The sequence below is a fragment of the Ahaetulla prasina genome, chromosome 3 (genome assembly GCF_028640845.1).
Source record: "Ahaetulla prasina isolate Xishuangbanna chromosome 3, ASM2864084v1, whole genome shotgun sequence".
NCBI lineage: Eukaryota > Metazoa > Chordata > Lepidosauria > Squamata > Colubridae > Ahaetulla > Ahaetulla prasina.
In genome coordinates, this window is record NC_080541.1 from 46,662,279 (window position 1) to 46,678,164 (window position 15,886).

Here is a 15,886-nt window from a genome sequence, read left to right on the forward strand (position 1 = left end):
GAGAAAGATGAACAGGTGTCCCCCAAGAAACAAACCCACTTAAATCATAAGTCTCTTTTACCCTCTTAAACATTCCTTAAAAAAAAGTGTCCATTATATACTAATATAAGTTGTTACATTCATGAAATATAACAGCAATAATTATTGTAGGCTATAATCTGATGTGAATCTTCTATTTTATAAATATAACAATGAAAATGATAAATATTAGTTGAACAGCTGGAAAAGAATCCCAGATATTCCCATCTCAAAAGTCTGTTCATTCTAATCTGACAGTCCATGAAGACTGTAATGTATCTAATGAGTTTCAGTGCAAGCCTTCCCTTCTTTGTGCAAAGGGATAATAATGCCAAATTCAGAAAACAGAAAAATGCATTTCAATTGTCTTGAAGTATTGATTATCAGGCCCACGATACTTATGAATATTGAACTGTGGTGGTGGGGGGGAAGATCTCTGACACCTGAAACAGAATTTATATTGCTTTGTCTGGTACACTTAAAATACACCCTAATTACTGTATGTTTCAGTTTCATTGCCTCCTGGTGTATTTTCTTGGGAAAATCAGGCTAAAATAGCAAGATGGTTTAATGGAAGGAGGAAACAACCTGTCCATAATTCATAAATACTTGTACAATTTTTATTTACATTTCTTATGCAACTGACAGTAATATATGGGAATGCGTAATGTGAAAATTACTTACAGAAATTCATGTTTTGTCTGCTAGGATGGAATATCTATTTCCATTATTTAAAGGCTTTAAAAATCTGGTTAAGGCCCATTTTCAATTATTACATTGAAAAAACTAAAATATAATTGAACCCTTCAGTCTGACCTTAATGAGATTTTATCTTTCAAAATCTGAAATGTTTTTAGAAATACAATTGCTTAACAGAACCACTTCCCCACCTAATTATTTTATTGTCTATGGCCAAATGTTAGCAAGAACATTTTTTATTATGTTTTGACTCAAGGCAATCTTATAATTTTTTTAAAAAAAAATCTCAGCTGCTAGAGAAAATAAATCTGACTCGGGCACTCCCACTGTAGTTAAAGTAGCATAATACAGTGTTTCTTGTATTTGCCAAGAGTCTGTTCCTTCTTATCCACAATATTTAACAGCGTTTGTAACAAGTCCAAAAATAATAAAATCCGTCCCAAGAATAGAAGTGATAGATCCATTACATACTACTTTTTGTCATGGTCTTGGCTTTGTTAAGAGTATTTTAGTAGTTTTTATTAGCAACGATTTGGTTTCTTTCATGCATAGCAAACCTAGTACTGTAGACAGTTCATCAGCTGCTTGCATAGTACAGTATCAACGTGGATTATTTACAAACTAAACTTCAATATTACAATAAAACAAAACATATTAACAAGGCTGCAAGGATATTCTATATCTTAGAAAAAAAACTTTACTATATTGTCTGAGTAAAATATCAATAATTTCCATTCTAAATGAAAACGTATTTCCATAAATATATTTAGCTTTCATATTTGGCAATTTTTGAACTTTTCCGAGTGCCTCATTTTTAAAAAATAAAAACATAAAACAAGTAACTGATGAAGTTTAAGCTAAATACCATGCCAGGCACCATCCTTAAAGGATACCTCTATAGTATTTACAAGTAAATGGAAAAAAGCACTGTCAAAACAACTTTCTAGTTTTCCTAGTGATACTCCGAATTGCTCTACCAATTTCTAGAGACTAAACTTTAAAAAAGTTCCATACAATTAAAATGAAGCAGATTGCTAAGTATATACTGAAATACCTTATTCTAGGAATGATCAACAGTAAGCAGATAGGGTACTTCCAATGCCTTATCAAAGTTTCTTTAATGCAAAGGTATTTTCAACACTTGTAACACTATGGCTGCTAAAGCATCATTTTCAATATAATTCTGTATTGTTTTTGAAATGGGACAGGGAGAAAAGGAAGGAAAAGGGGGAAACGTTTGCTTGTAACAAAGGCAGAATGAGAATGACAGAGATGAAGCAAATATAAATTTGGAACATATAAACAATACTTCATGTTTTAAGTAGCTTCCAAACTTAGATAATGGTATAAGTAACATGTATTAGTCATTTCTCTCACTTTTGTGAAACACTGCATTAAGCAGTTAGATTTGTCTACATCTGGAATTTGTACCATACAAATCCAGTGATTAGAAACAACTAATACACACATATATTGTAATATAATAGAAAATTCAGAGATTTCTATTTCAAATATGTATGTGTACTGTATATATTATACATACACAGAGAGAGCATATTAGACGTGGTGTACAATACTAAAATGCCATATTGAATGAAAACGTCACAAGACAATGTGGGTCGTAGGCCTCAGAAACTGTATTAGCCTACCATATACAGTTGCTTAAAATGTTTGATGAAAGAACAGGATTTAAAAAGGTACAAATTCTATTTCAAATTATTCATCTTCATAACTGCTCAACTTTTGCAAGAAGGGAACACTGTACCTTAAGAGAGACAAGAAAAACATCACACAAAATATTTCAGTATGGAACAGCTGATTCATCATACAGATCAAGAAACTCAATTTTCATGGCCAACAAGCTCAGAGCTTTTAAAGTATGAGCTTGTTATTACATTTATAGAAAATGTACATTGAATAGTACAGTTGAGATGACAGAAGACAGCATCAAAGAAAAAACAGCACTAGTATTCCTATCATGAACAGTAACCTGAAATCATGCATGCATGTTCAACCTATAAAATCCTTGCATTCTGCATGCCGATTTTAGGTCTTGGGTCAATTCCACATATACTGGTGAATTAACCCTATTATCCCTAACCCAGCATGAACCCAGCAGATGAAGGGATTTGCAGTTGAACTAAATGTGTATATGTCACATATTTCTATCATTGCCATACCCAGCCCTTTATAGACCAATGTTAAGGAGAATGGAGCATTCCCTAAGCATGTAATCGTATCTCCAAGAAATCCGTTTCATGATTGTCATGAAGCTAAAAGGCTTCTCTGGGCACCTTAGAACAGGTGAGCATCCTGTGGGCAGCACAAAGCCAATTCTGTATTTTTATTGCAACTTCTAAAATCCCTCAGATCATATCACTAAAATTTGATGGTAAGGTGCTGCACTTCCCATTATTGATTAAAAGAAACATCAAAATCCAAGAAAAAGAGGTAAATTAAGGCTTGTGTAAAAAAGCTTTAGAAAAATCCACCGTATTAGCACACACACACATACACAAACACTCACCTTCACATAGCCTGGACTGTGGCTCATCCAGTTACAGTTACTGTCCTAACACCTACACTTGTGACTATCAAAAATGTGCAACCTTTGGACACAAATACTATTTGCTATATTTTTGTGATATGATAAAAATGTAGTATTGTTCAGTTATTGAATGTCTATCAAGAAGTTGTAACATTAAATTAGAAATTATTTTCACTTCCATTTGAATATGTCCATCATGTCATATTCTGTCTCTGGTTCTAAACTGGAAATGTTGGGTGATTTTTAAAAAAACAATTAGCAACACTGTTGGCTCAAGAAAAGGCATTCTCACTTAATACAAAAGTCCTATCCATCTTCCCTTGTTTAATATATGATTACCAGGAACTTATTTTGCACAGAGGAAAATAAATGAAAACTATGGAGAAAATGAAAATAAAATCACCATGTGGAGTGCAGCACTAAAGTATTTTCAATTTTGTCTTCAATCAAGTATTTGCAATCTGGCAATTTTATTGTCACACCTCCTTCACAATAGACAAGATGTTTACCATATTAAGATTACATGTTGCCACCAAAAAATAAAAAAAGCCCAAACCAAAAGAAAACCAACTTTACACAGTTACTGTACATCTAAGCTGAAAAACTGTCCTTGATGAAAAACATTTACCTATAAGTGAAAATGGAAATAAATTTAAGATCAAACTCTTCATAATGTACCATTTGGAGTTTCAATGTTTTCTCTTTTTTCATTCATAATATGTTTAACCTACACAATTAAGGCAAACAGCTAATCCATTTCTGAAGAGGTGTTATGGAAGTTGTGAGCAAATAGCAAACATTTGGCATTAAAATAGATAACACATATGTAGCTTCTAATAATATACATAAAGCATTTTTGGGGAGGTGGGGACTCTAGAATGACAAGACAACAAACATGCTAACATATCAATAAAGTTTAAAATTCAATATCTAAGCAATTTCTAATAATGCTTTGCACTTCCAAGCTCTAAATGTATTGAATTTATGCAAATGCATTAAAGAATTATAGCTTGGCAAATACATCCAAGCAGGTTGTTAAACTATATATACAGAAAGTAAATGATAAATACAGGATTAAGAATCCCTTTTTTTTTCCAGAGCTGAAAATGGACAAAATTGAGGACAGTTCTACAATAGTAAACATTAGGTAACCACAGTAGCTGGGCCACCTAACTACATAAACTGAATAAAGTACTCAGATGACTTTGTAGTGTTTAATACAGTTCGTAGTCAAGGGCACAAGACAATATTTGACAAAAATAATCACAACAATGGACTTCAAAATTAAATGGAAATATAGATATGAATACAATCTCCAAAACCTGTATTTTAAGTGAACGTTAACCATTTATTCAAAGTTGTACAAGATTTGAAGAATAAAGTCTTCCGCAACATGATGCCATCTTACAATAATTTCGTGTCATAGTTGAAACTGAGTGGAGAGAGGGGAGGATGAAAGTTAGTAGGTCTCATCAGGCAGCTAGGAAGTAAAAATAGGTTCAACAGCAGCCTCCACCAGCTTGTTGTCCTCCTTGATTGCCTGCAAGTGTTGCATTAGTAGCAGCATGCTGAGGGCCAATTTTAATGCCATTTGCCTGAAATAAAAGTGGAATGCACATTACTGATTTGAAACAATGACACGGAGTCTGAAAACATTCTATTTGTGATTTATGAACAAATAAGTTGTTCTTTCATTTTCATGTTAAACAAGCTGTAATTATCATAAATTTTAACAAAGGAAATGATAGATTTGTTACATTACTTCTATTTTTTAAACAATTTTAACTGAATATTAATAAATTCAGTACCAAAACACAACAGTCTTGCTATTATAAATTCATATAATATATACAAGCACTTACACATGGAACAGTTTCAAACTGCTTCATACCTAGAATTCCTCAACATTTCTAATAAATTCTTATTCACATCAAAAGAAAGTTCCTAGTTCTATTGCTCTCACACAAATGCTTTCTTCTTCTGAATGCATTTCTTTCTATGTTGAGTCAGCTGTACAGGCTAAGGGCATACAAGTGTTCTGTGTCATCAATAATTTCTATGATCCCCAAAGACGTGGCAACTTGCCAAGAACCACACAGAGAGTAGTTCTTTCATTCATCAAACTCACACTTATATCTTAACCCTCACTCCCTCAAGTGGATTGTACCTAAAATACAGCACTTTAAGAAAAGTAATACAGTAGCTTCAGAAATTAAGCTCTTAAGGAAACTTTGCGTCACAGTAAATCTCAGATTTATAGTGCTTGGCAGTTGTTCTGCAACAGTAGTAGCCTTGGGGTTTCTGGCACTAGCTTAGTATTGACAGCAGCTGATGTGGTTTCTTTTTGCTCTTTGACTCCTCTTTAATAAAAAGCATGCCCTATGGCTCATTGGTTTTGCCCCCTCTGGGTGGTAGCAACTTTTTGAGGAATCAAGTAGCCAGAGGTGGCATTGAGCCAAGTAAATAGCATGCACTGTTGGCTCCTGACAGCATATTGTAATCAAATCTTCATAAGGCATCGTAAAACAGTCAGATGCTGTATGAAACTTGACAGATACAACAAGCATTCTTTTTCAAGAGCCATGATTGCTGTCCAATATATATGCTGTCAACTATAAGCTAAAGAACATCTGGTATAAAGTTATTAAGAGAAATCTGGGGAATGAGTAAACAAATAGAAAGATATGCTATATTGTAAATTTCCCTTCCCATTTTAATTTGTTCATTCAACTTAAGCTATACTCACCATTTTATTGAGTACTCATGGAAGCCTTAATTTTACTGGGGACAATGGCCTACTTGATAATATATTTGGGCCCTGAATTAACATACATTCAAAGCCTTCACAAATTAGCACAGGTCTTTTATTTTAGTCATTCATTCAAATGTGTTATAATAATAGACTCTTATGAGGAGGTTCTTTTGTGTTGTACACCATCTTCCACAAAACATTGTACCTTAATAGACAAAACTATACGATGAGCTTCAAATATTTATAAATTATGAATTATTAGAAATTGCTTATATATTAATACTTTCACAAGTATTTATTATGAACTTCATACTTTGTGACATTTCAATATTTATTCATATTTTGATATACGAGACTATTCAAAAAAACTATCACCGTGGAAAGCTGAAAAGCTACCTAGCAAAGAAACAAAAGTTTAAAAAAAGATGTACAACAGATGATAGACTAATACAGGTAGTCCTCAACTTACAACAATTCATCTAGTGACTATTTAAAGTTACAAAAAGCACTGGAAAAAAGGACTTACGACCATTTTTCAGTTACAACCATTGCAGTATCCCTATGATCATGTGATCAAAATTCAGATGCTTGGCAACTGGTTCATACTTATGATTGTTGCTGTGTTCCAAAGTCATATGATCACTTTTCCTAATCTGAAAAGCAAAGTCAGTGGGGAAGCCAGATTCACTTAACATCCAGGTTACTAATCTTTCAATCGCAGTGATTCACTTAATAACTGTGGCAAGACAGGTTGTAAATGGGGCAAAACTCACATAACAAATGTTTTACTTAACAACGGAAATTGTAGGCTCAATTGTAGTCATAAGTTGAGGACTACCTGTACAGGGGAAATCCAGATTCCTGTTAACTATCTACCCCAAATGCTCACTCAATGAATTTGGGCCAATCTCTCTTTCATACCCATCTGCAGCATAGAGGTGATGTGGAGAAAAACAGAAGGAAGGATCACTATGTATGCCACACTGAGTTCCTGAACCAAAAGTAGTATAATTACAAATAATGAAAATAATAAAGAACTATAGGTTAGGTAAAAGTCACATCTTATTAACATTTTTGCCTTAACAATTAACCCTCACATTCTATCTCACAATATTTATCCAATAAAAGGGAAAAAAGGAAAACATACCTTCTTACTTATTATTTCATTTAATGAATAGGATTAATAGGGCATACCCTCCACTCTAAAGATAAAATCCCTAGTATTTCTGGGTATAGAAAAAAGGATTTAAAAAAACTATACTTTTTAAAACACTTAAAACTACTAAAGAAATACATTAGGCAAATTCAGGTTTTCCTTCCTTTTTTCCTTCCTTCCTTTCCTCCCTCCATCCCTCCCTCCTCATTGCTTTAAGTAGCAACTTTCCATTCTATACAAAAAAATTACAGTTTGGGACAAGATGTGATGTTCTCAAAACATGTGTTCAAAACCTTAGATATATGAGACAAATTGTGTGGTTCTTCGAATTCTAGCAACTAATTAATCAGCTAAGCCCACAGAGCTATACACAAAAATCACAGTCCATGGCATTTGCAGCCCATGGCAATCTGTCATTTTCAATTATAGAAATAGATTGAGATATTATAGTATGTCTTTTAGAGAACACAGTATGCAACAATGCAATATTCGTTCATTAAAATAGCTGGACAAGACTAATGTATATACTTATTATCTTATATAGATATTAAGGATGCATTCCTAACCATATTTATTTGGAAATAAATTCCATCATCTTGTCTTCTAATAGTAGAAAGATTTCAATTTAACATCTTACTTCAATAGTATTAAACAAATTTCAACTGGGTTCCCATACAGATAAGTAAAAGTGATTTTGAAAGATATCTTTGCCTTAAAAAAAGTAACAACAACTTAAAAGTTTTTCTTTGGATGAATTAATGTTGATTCCTGAATAAGGGGAGTCAGTTTATAATCCATTTCAATTACAGTACAATGCCATCCTGTTTTATCACCTAAGGCTGTCAAAATATACTGTTCAGGAGCTGTGTAGCTAAACAAAATTAATTATTAGAAGGGAGCCATTTTCAGACCCAGAGGTTGAGAAACCAGGAAAACAAAACAAATCTGGCCACCAAGCCAAAGAGATTAAACAGGCTGATATCCAGAGTAATCTGTGAAGTGGGAAATTTCAGAAAGTCCAAGAATCTAGAATTTACACCAAGCTAGGGCTAGATAATAGGACCAAAATATTAACTGTTTATAATTCTCATGAATTAGAAAACAAATTTTATATCCCCCAAGTAATGGCTACTTCTATGCTCTCACAAGAGTTTATAAATCTGAGTGTCTCTAGTTCTACAAAGTCTTTATAGTAAAAATATTTTATTTCACTGTCCTGTATTTTCTGAACTTGCACTCTCAGAAGCATTCTCTCTTTGGGCTGCAAGAGAAACTCAAGTAAAGGAGGAATCTACCAAGATACAATGCTCCACTCATCAGGGACCCACAGAATCCAATTCAGGTATGCACCCAAATTAGATTCTGTGGGCAACATACAGCTAGTTCTTGATTTATGACAATAGGGACCAGAAAATTCATTAAGTGGTACAGTCATTAAGTGAAACATCATGTGACCATACCCAATTTAATGATCTTCTTGCTGCAGCTGTTAATTGAATCATCATGGTTGATAGTTGAGACATAATGTGACTGTGATTTTCCTTGCTGGCTTCCCCCTTGACTTCGCTTGTTGGAAGCCAGCTGGGAAAATCACGAATGGTGTTCATATGACCATAAAATGCTGTGAGCATCATAAGTGCATGACAATTGTGGATGGCTAGGATGTAGACCAGAGTTCCCCAACGTTTCTGGCTTTTGTGGACTGGTGGGAGGGAGGGGATGGTTCCACGCGAGTAGCTGGCAAGCGCACGCACGCAGCTCCATTTGCGTGAGCAGTGTGCTCACACGCCTGCTACTCACTTAAATGGAACACACAAACACATGCTCGCCCACTGCTTGCTCAAGAGAGGATGTGTGCACGCACAAGCTCACCAGCCGTTCCTGCGGCCCAGTTGCAAACCCTTCATAGCCCACTAGTAGGCTCCAGCCCACAGGGTGTCGTGTCCCACTCCTCCGCTGACGGCTGGGTCCGGGAAATCCGAATCAGGCGTGCCTCTGCAGCTCTGCCCAAAGTCCTAGCAAAGTCCTCAGAGCAGGCAGGAGACCAGTAAGTGACTTCAGCAAGATAAGTTTGACTTTTGCCTGACTCAGAGACTGCCAGAAAGTAGATCCTTTATATAGGCCATGGGGTGTGGCTCCATGACTCAGCACTCATTAAGGCCTGCCCCTCCCTTCCCTCTGCAGCCTCCGCCTCTCCAATCTTCTGATGCGAGGGTCACACCAATCAGCTGTTGGTAATAAACCCTCCTCAGGCTCACCTGCTGTGGAGGAGGGGGAGGGGTCTAGCTGCTCCGTTTGCCTGGGCATGGAGTCAGGGCTGGGGCAGGGAGATTCTCCTTCTGCAGTTTGTGTGGGCATGGAGCCAGGACTGGGACCGGGAGGCATACATTCCTCAGTGTGCGGGAGCAGGTAAGAAGGCCCCGGCTGCTCTGAGGGCGGGCAAGACACAACACTATCCCTCACCGCAGGGCCCTTCCCCGGGCTGACGATCGGGATGCGGTCGGGCGGGTTCTGCTCGTGGAAGGCCCGCACCAGGTCCGGGCGTGACGCCGGAGGCATTGACCCAGGTGAACTCGGTCCCGTACCCTTGCCACGCCACCAGGTATTAGAAGCGCCCCTTCAGCCAGCGGGAGTCGCGTATGCTGTGCACCTCGTACTCCTCCGCCCCGTCCTCGTCGACAGCGACGGGTGGCGCCAGGCGCCGGAGGGGAGACGGCGGGGCCTCAGGGACCAGCAAGGACCGATGGAAGACGGGATGGATCCGCATGGAACGCGGCAGGGTCAATCGGTAGGCCACCGGATTGATGACCGCCTCGACGGGGAACGGACCGATGAACCGGTGGTCCAGTTTCTTCGCCGGCCGGTCGGACGGGAGATGCTTTGTGGAGAGCCACACGCGGTCTCCGACCACCAGCGGGGGTGTTGCCCGTCGGGAACGATCGGCGACCCGCTTGTAGTCCTCCTTCGCCCGATTCAGCTGCCGACGCACCATCTGCTGGACCGCGTGCAACTCGGAGAGAAAGGACTGTGTCTCGGGAACCGGGGAGTCCGGGGTGCCAGAGGAAGAGCGGATGGTACCCCAAGTTGGCCAGGAACGGGGTGGTCTGGGTGGAGGTGTGTTGGGAGTTGTTGAATGCGAACTCCGCCAGGGACAGGTAATCGGCCCAGTTGTCCTGCTGTTGGTTCACGAAGCACCGGAGGTACTGTTCCAGGATGCCGATGACCTTTTCCGTCCCGCCGTCGGTCTCCGGATGGTGCGCCGACGACAGGCACACCTGCACCTCCAATGCGGCCATCAGGCTCTTCCAAAAACGGGCCGTGAACTGCACCCCACGGTCCAACACCACCCTGTCCGGCAGGCCGTGGAGGCGGAAGACGTGCTGCAAGAAGAGACGGGCCGTCTTGGTGGCGGTGGGCAGCCCGCGGCACGGGATGAAGTGTGCCATCTTGGTGAGCATGTCCACCACCACCAGCACCGTGGTGAACCCTGAGGACGGCGGCAGGTCCGTCAGGAAGTCCATGGAAATCGCCCCCCAGGGTCTGTCAGGAGTCGGCAAGGGCTGGAGGAGACCGGGAGGGGCCCCCGTGGCGGCCTTGGCTTGCCGGCACGGCACGCAGGACGTCACATAGGCATGGACATCATGCCGCACCCGGGGCCACCAGAAGGTCCGCGTTACCAGGTTGAGAGTCTTGAAAAACCCGAAATGGCCCGCGGCAGGGTTGTCGTGGCACTGGGTCAGGACGAGGGACCGGAGCGGCCCCGTGGGCACATACAACCGCCCCCGGAACTTGAGTACGTCGTCTTCCAATGTCCACGGAGACGTGGGGCCCGCCTCCGCTCGCCGCTGCTGAGACCAGGCGTCTTGGCGCTGCGCCTCTCGCACCCGGGCCCGTAAGTCCACCGGTTCCCGGGCGGCGGCCAAGGCTTCCGCCGGCAGTACAGTCCGTGGGGGGAGAGGGGCTTGGGCGCTCAGGGACTCCGGCTTACGGGACAGGGCGCCCGCCCCCCGGTTGTGGCCACTGGGGATATAGGTGACGCGGAAGTTGAACCGGGCAAAGAACAGCGACCACCGGATCTGCCGCTGGTCCAACTCCCGAGCCGTGGTGAGATGTTCGAGGTTCCGATGGTCCGTTCGGACCTCCACCTGATGCCGGGCCCCCTCCAGGTGGTGCCGCCACGCCTCGAACGCGGCCTTGATAGCCAGCAACTCCTTTTCCCAGATGGTATAGTTGCGCTCGGAAGGGTTGAGCTTCCGCGAGTAGTACGCGCAGGGAAAAGAGTGCCGCCATCCGCCGGGCCTGTAGCAGCACCGCTCCGAGGCGGCGTTGGGCGTCCGTCTCCACCACGAAAGGCCGGTGCGGGTCGGGATGTCGCAGGATGGGCTCCGTGGCGAAAGCCTTCCTGAGAGCCGTGAAGGCTTCCTCCCGCGGGGACCCCACCGAACGGGACCTTCTTCTGAAGGAGCTGGGTGGCGGGCCGTCAGCGTGGCGAAGCCGGGATGAAGGTCCGATAGTAATTGGCGGCCCAGCAGCCGCTGGACATCCTTCACCCGACGCGGGGCTTCCCAGCTGCTCAGGGCCTCCACCTTGCGCGGGTCCATGGCGATCCCCTCGGGTGAGAGGATGTGCCCGAGGAACTCAATGGACGACCGGAGGAAAAAACACTTCTCCAGCTTGGCGTAGAGCTGGTGCTCCCGCAGGCGCTGCAGGACCAGGCGGAGGTGCTGGAGGTGACTTTCCCTGGACCGGGAGTAGACCAGGATGTCGTCCAGGTAGATCACCACGAACCGATCCAACATGTCCCGGAACACATCGTTCATAAAATGTTGGAAGACGGCGGGGGCGTTGGTCAGCCCGAACGGCATGACCGTGTACTCGTAGTGTCCGTACCGGGTGCCGAACGCCGTCTTCCACTCGTCCCCTTCACGCATCCGCACCAGGTTGTAGGCCCCGGAGGTCGAGCTTGGTAAAGATGGAGGCCTCCGCAGCCGGTCCATCAGCTCCGGGATGGCGGCGGGGGAAGCGTTTCCGCACCGTGATGGCGTTCAGCCGGCGGTAGTCGCAACACAGGCGCAAATCCCCCGTCTTCTTTTTTACGAAGAGGACCGGGGCCGACAGAGGGGACTTGGAAGGCCGGATGAACCCTCGGGCCAGATTTTTGTCCAGAAAGTCCCTGAGGCGCCAACTCGGCTCGGACATGGAATACAGGCGCCCGTGGGCAGCGGGCGCCGGGTTGCAGGTCCACGGGCAGTCGAGGGCCGGTGCGGGGTAAGCGGTCCGCCTCCTTTCGCTGAAGACGCCAGCGAAGTCCTGCAGCTCGGGGCACGGCGACAGCCGGGTGAAGACGTCCTGGCCGGGCGCAGGTGTGGCGGATGTGGTCGACACACTGCAGGCTGGGAAGCGAGATGGCGTTCGCGACCAGGCCACCTGAGGGTCGTGCGTCCGCAGCCAGGCCAGTCCGAGGATCACTGGGAAGTGGAGGTCCGCCGTCACGTAGAAGCGAATCGCCTCCTCGTGGTCCCCGATGGCGGGCGCAAGGGCTGCGTGGCGGTTAATGGGTCCGCCACCAGCTCCTCCCGCCGATGGTCTCGACGCCATCGGAGGGTCTACCGGAACCAAGGGGACACCAAAATGGTCCACGGCCCGGTCCATAAAGTTCGTGGTGGCCCCGAATCTACCAGCGTGTGCGGGATCCTTCCGCCGGTCACCCACCCACACCCGGTGTCCAAAATCAGGTGCCGAGGGGCCGGGGTCCACGCCGCCATGTCTGGCGGGGCTTGGTCCGTGCCCGCCTAGGGTTTCCCCTGGGCCGGGCCTGCCCCGTTTCCCGACTGGCCAGGCCGGGATTCGGGGATGGGCGTACGTGCTCCGCCGCGCTTCCTGGGGCATGCGGCGGCGAAATGGCTGGGCTCCCCACAGTACAAGCACAGCCCCCCTTGGCGCCTCCGGCTCCGCTCCTGGGCCGTCAGGCGGGGCCTGGCCGCTCCTAACTCCATGGGCTCTCGGCGGCGGCCACGGCGCGGGTGGCCCGGGACGGGTCGGCACGGGTCGAGGAGGCGACGGTCTTTGACGGTTGCGGGCGGCGACAGGACGGGCGTTGCTGGAGACGGTGTCGAGGCGCAGGCAGAGGGGCCCCAGGTCACCGAGGGCCCGCGGCGCCCCCACCCGAGCCAGCTCGTCCTGGAGCTCTTCCGAAAGGCCCCTCTTGAACGCGTCCGCTAGTGCCGTGTCGTTCCAGTCCGAATCATGGCACAGCAACCGGAATTCCACGATGTACTCCCGGAGGGGGCGGGGCCCTTGTTGGATCTCTCCGAGGCGCCAGGCAGCCGTCTGGGCCCGCACAGGGTCTTCATACATCAGGCGTAGTTGCCCCCAGAACCCCTGGTAGTCCGCCAGCAAGGGGCTGTCCCTGAGCACCAAGGGCGTGGCCCACTGCGCAGCCTGGCCAGACAACAGGTTCATCACGAAGGCCACCCTGGCCCGGTCATCTGGAAAGTCCCCCGGCCGCATTGCCATGTAGGTCTGGCACTGGGCCATGAAGGCCGGGAACATCTCCATCCGTCCTGAGAACTTCTCCGGCACCAGTACCGGGCTGTGGCGCTGAGGAAGAGGAGGAGGAGGAGGTTGGACTGCTGGGGCATTCCCAGCAGCCAGTTGAGCAGTCAGCTGGGCGACTTGCTGTTGCAGTTGCTGGTTGTCTGTTTGTAGCTGCTGCACAATCAGCGCCAGCTGTTGCTGATCCATCTTGTAGATGTGTCAGGAGTCAGGCAAGATGTCGTGTCCCACTCCTCCGCTGACGGCTGGGTCCGGGAAATCCGAATCAGGCGTGCCTCTGCAGCTCTGCCCAAAGTCCTAGCAAAGTCCTCAGAGCAGGCAGGAGACCAGTAAGTGACTTCAGCAAGATAAGTTTGACTTTTGCCTGACTCAGAGACTGCCAGAAAGTAGATCCTTTATATAGGCCATGGGGTGTGGCTCCATGACTCAGCACTCATTAAGGCCTGCCCTCCTTCCTCTGCAGCCTCCGCCTCTCCAATCTTCTGATGCGAGGTCACACCAATCAGCTGTTGGTAAACCTCCTCAGGCTCACCTGCTGTGGAGGAGGGGGAGGGGTCTAGCTGCTCCGTTTGCCTGGGCATGGAGTCAGGGCTGGGGCAGGGAGATTCTCCTTCTGCAGTTTGTGTGGGCATGGAGCCAGGACTGGGACCGGGAGGCATACATTCCTCAGTGTGCGGGAGCAGGTAAGAAGGCCCCGGCTGCTCTGAGGGCGGGCAAGACACAACACAGGGTGAGGACCCCTGATGCAGACCATTTAAACATTCTAATGGGTCAGGTATTGATTCCCTCTTCAGACGATGCTTTAAAAGCTCTTTTGATGGCAAGGAATTTGTTTCCACTAAATAATCTAGTTCTACTCAAAGCAATTGAGCTTCTTTAATTTGTAGGCAATGTAGTATATTTGCCACTCACCAAAAAACTATTGGGATCTCCACCATAAAGCCTGTTTCAAGTGAAACCTTTTGTAATGACTTCATCCCATTGACAACTTCATCTGAGATCAAAGTAAACAAGACATTGGTACTACCAGTCTAGAGAATTCAAGACTGAAATGTCAATAACAAAAGGTGCAGTCTAACAATCATTGCACACCCCTACTGCACCAAAATCCCTGCCAAATAAAATAGCTTCTATTTTGGTAGGATTCTACATTTCAGATGATGAAATATTGTTTGCAGGAAACTGATTGACAGTAGGCGTAGTTTATATTTCTAAGTTTGGCAAAGTATGTTTTCTAAAATACTATAAAGATGTCTGTGTAAGCTTATAGTTTTGATAACTACAATAAATCAGAGGCTGATCTTATTAAAGAGATTCGATCATTGAAGTTTGAAAAAAAATACATCAAGAGCAAGTGGTACAATTTTTAAAATAATAATTCTACTGAAGATTAGGAGGTGGGGTAGTGGATAAAGTCTTTGTTCAGAATTTTGTAGAGAAAGCATTTTAACATCACTAACAAGAAGTAACTTTGTCCTACTGGAAACATTTCGCAGGAACAAGAAACATGATGAGGTCATAAGGACGCTGAAACAGGAATTGTTCAGCTCTTTGGATTCCAAACATGCAGTGGAAAATCCTGTATTTTTTGGCAAGTTAATAACTTTACAACCCTTCATCCTGGGTATTCAATAGTATGCCCCTCCTGACTGGTAGTGTTGCTGATAATGGGAGAAATGGAAAACCTCCTGACCAAGAGATGAAATGAAGTGGGAGTCATGCAGTTTCAACTATGATCATGGAAAAAGTGGGCACCGCAACCAGATGTAACTGAATCTTTTCCTATGACTGAGAGTTGAGACCTGGTTTCCTGAACAGTGGAATCAGAAACCAGTAGACAAACATCTGTAGTCTCTTCCTGTGACACATTTCCTTTTATACCTGTGGAGATATGACGGACCTTAGCAAAAGTAGTATCCATTTTACTAGCAGTCTTTACATCAATAATAGGTTTTGTTTTTATAGGAGCCTCTCTAGAGATCTGTATGGTAAATTGAAACAAGACTTTTCCTTATTGTATTATCATACATTGGTCTCCTCCAACTCTTAGCACTCAAATGTGCTAGTTCTGCAGGCAATAACTGATGTTAAAAATCCCTCTGAATGGTACTACTCACGGAACAACTTAACAGGGCATGACATATGGAGAGATCTTACA

The 15,886-nt window shown here is 44.6% G+C and overlaps 1 protein-coding gene across 3 annotated transcripts in view; it reads right to left on the reverse strand.

The window, feature by feature from the left end:
• Positions 1–995: 995 nt before the first annotated feature.
• RAB2A (RAB2A, member RAS oncogene family) overlaps positions 996–15,886 on the reverse strand; it is a 57,462-nt gene continuing 42,571 nt past the window's right edge. For all 3 annotated transcript variants that reach the window (XM_058175340.1, XM_058175342.1, XM_058175341.1), the window contains one exon: positions 996–4,860. In XM_058175340.1, the coding sequence (XP_058031323.1) occupies positions 4,765–4,860 (96 nt within the window). In that variant the 3' untranslated portion in view covers positions 996–4,764. The remainder of the gene's footprint in view (positions 4,861–15,886) is intronic.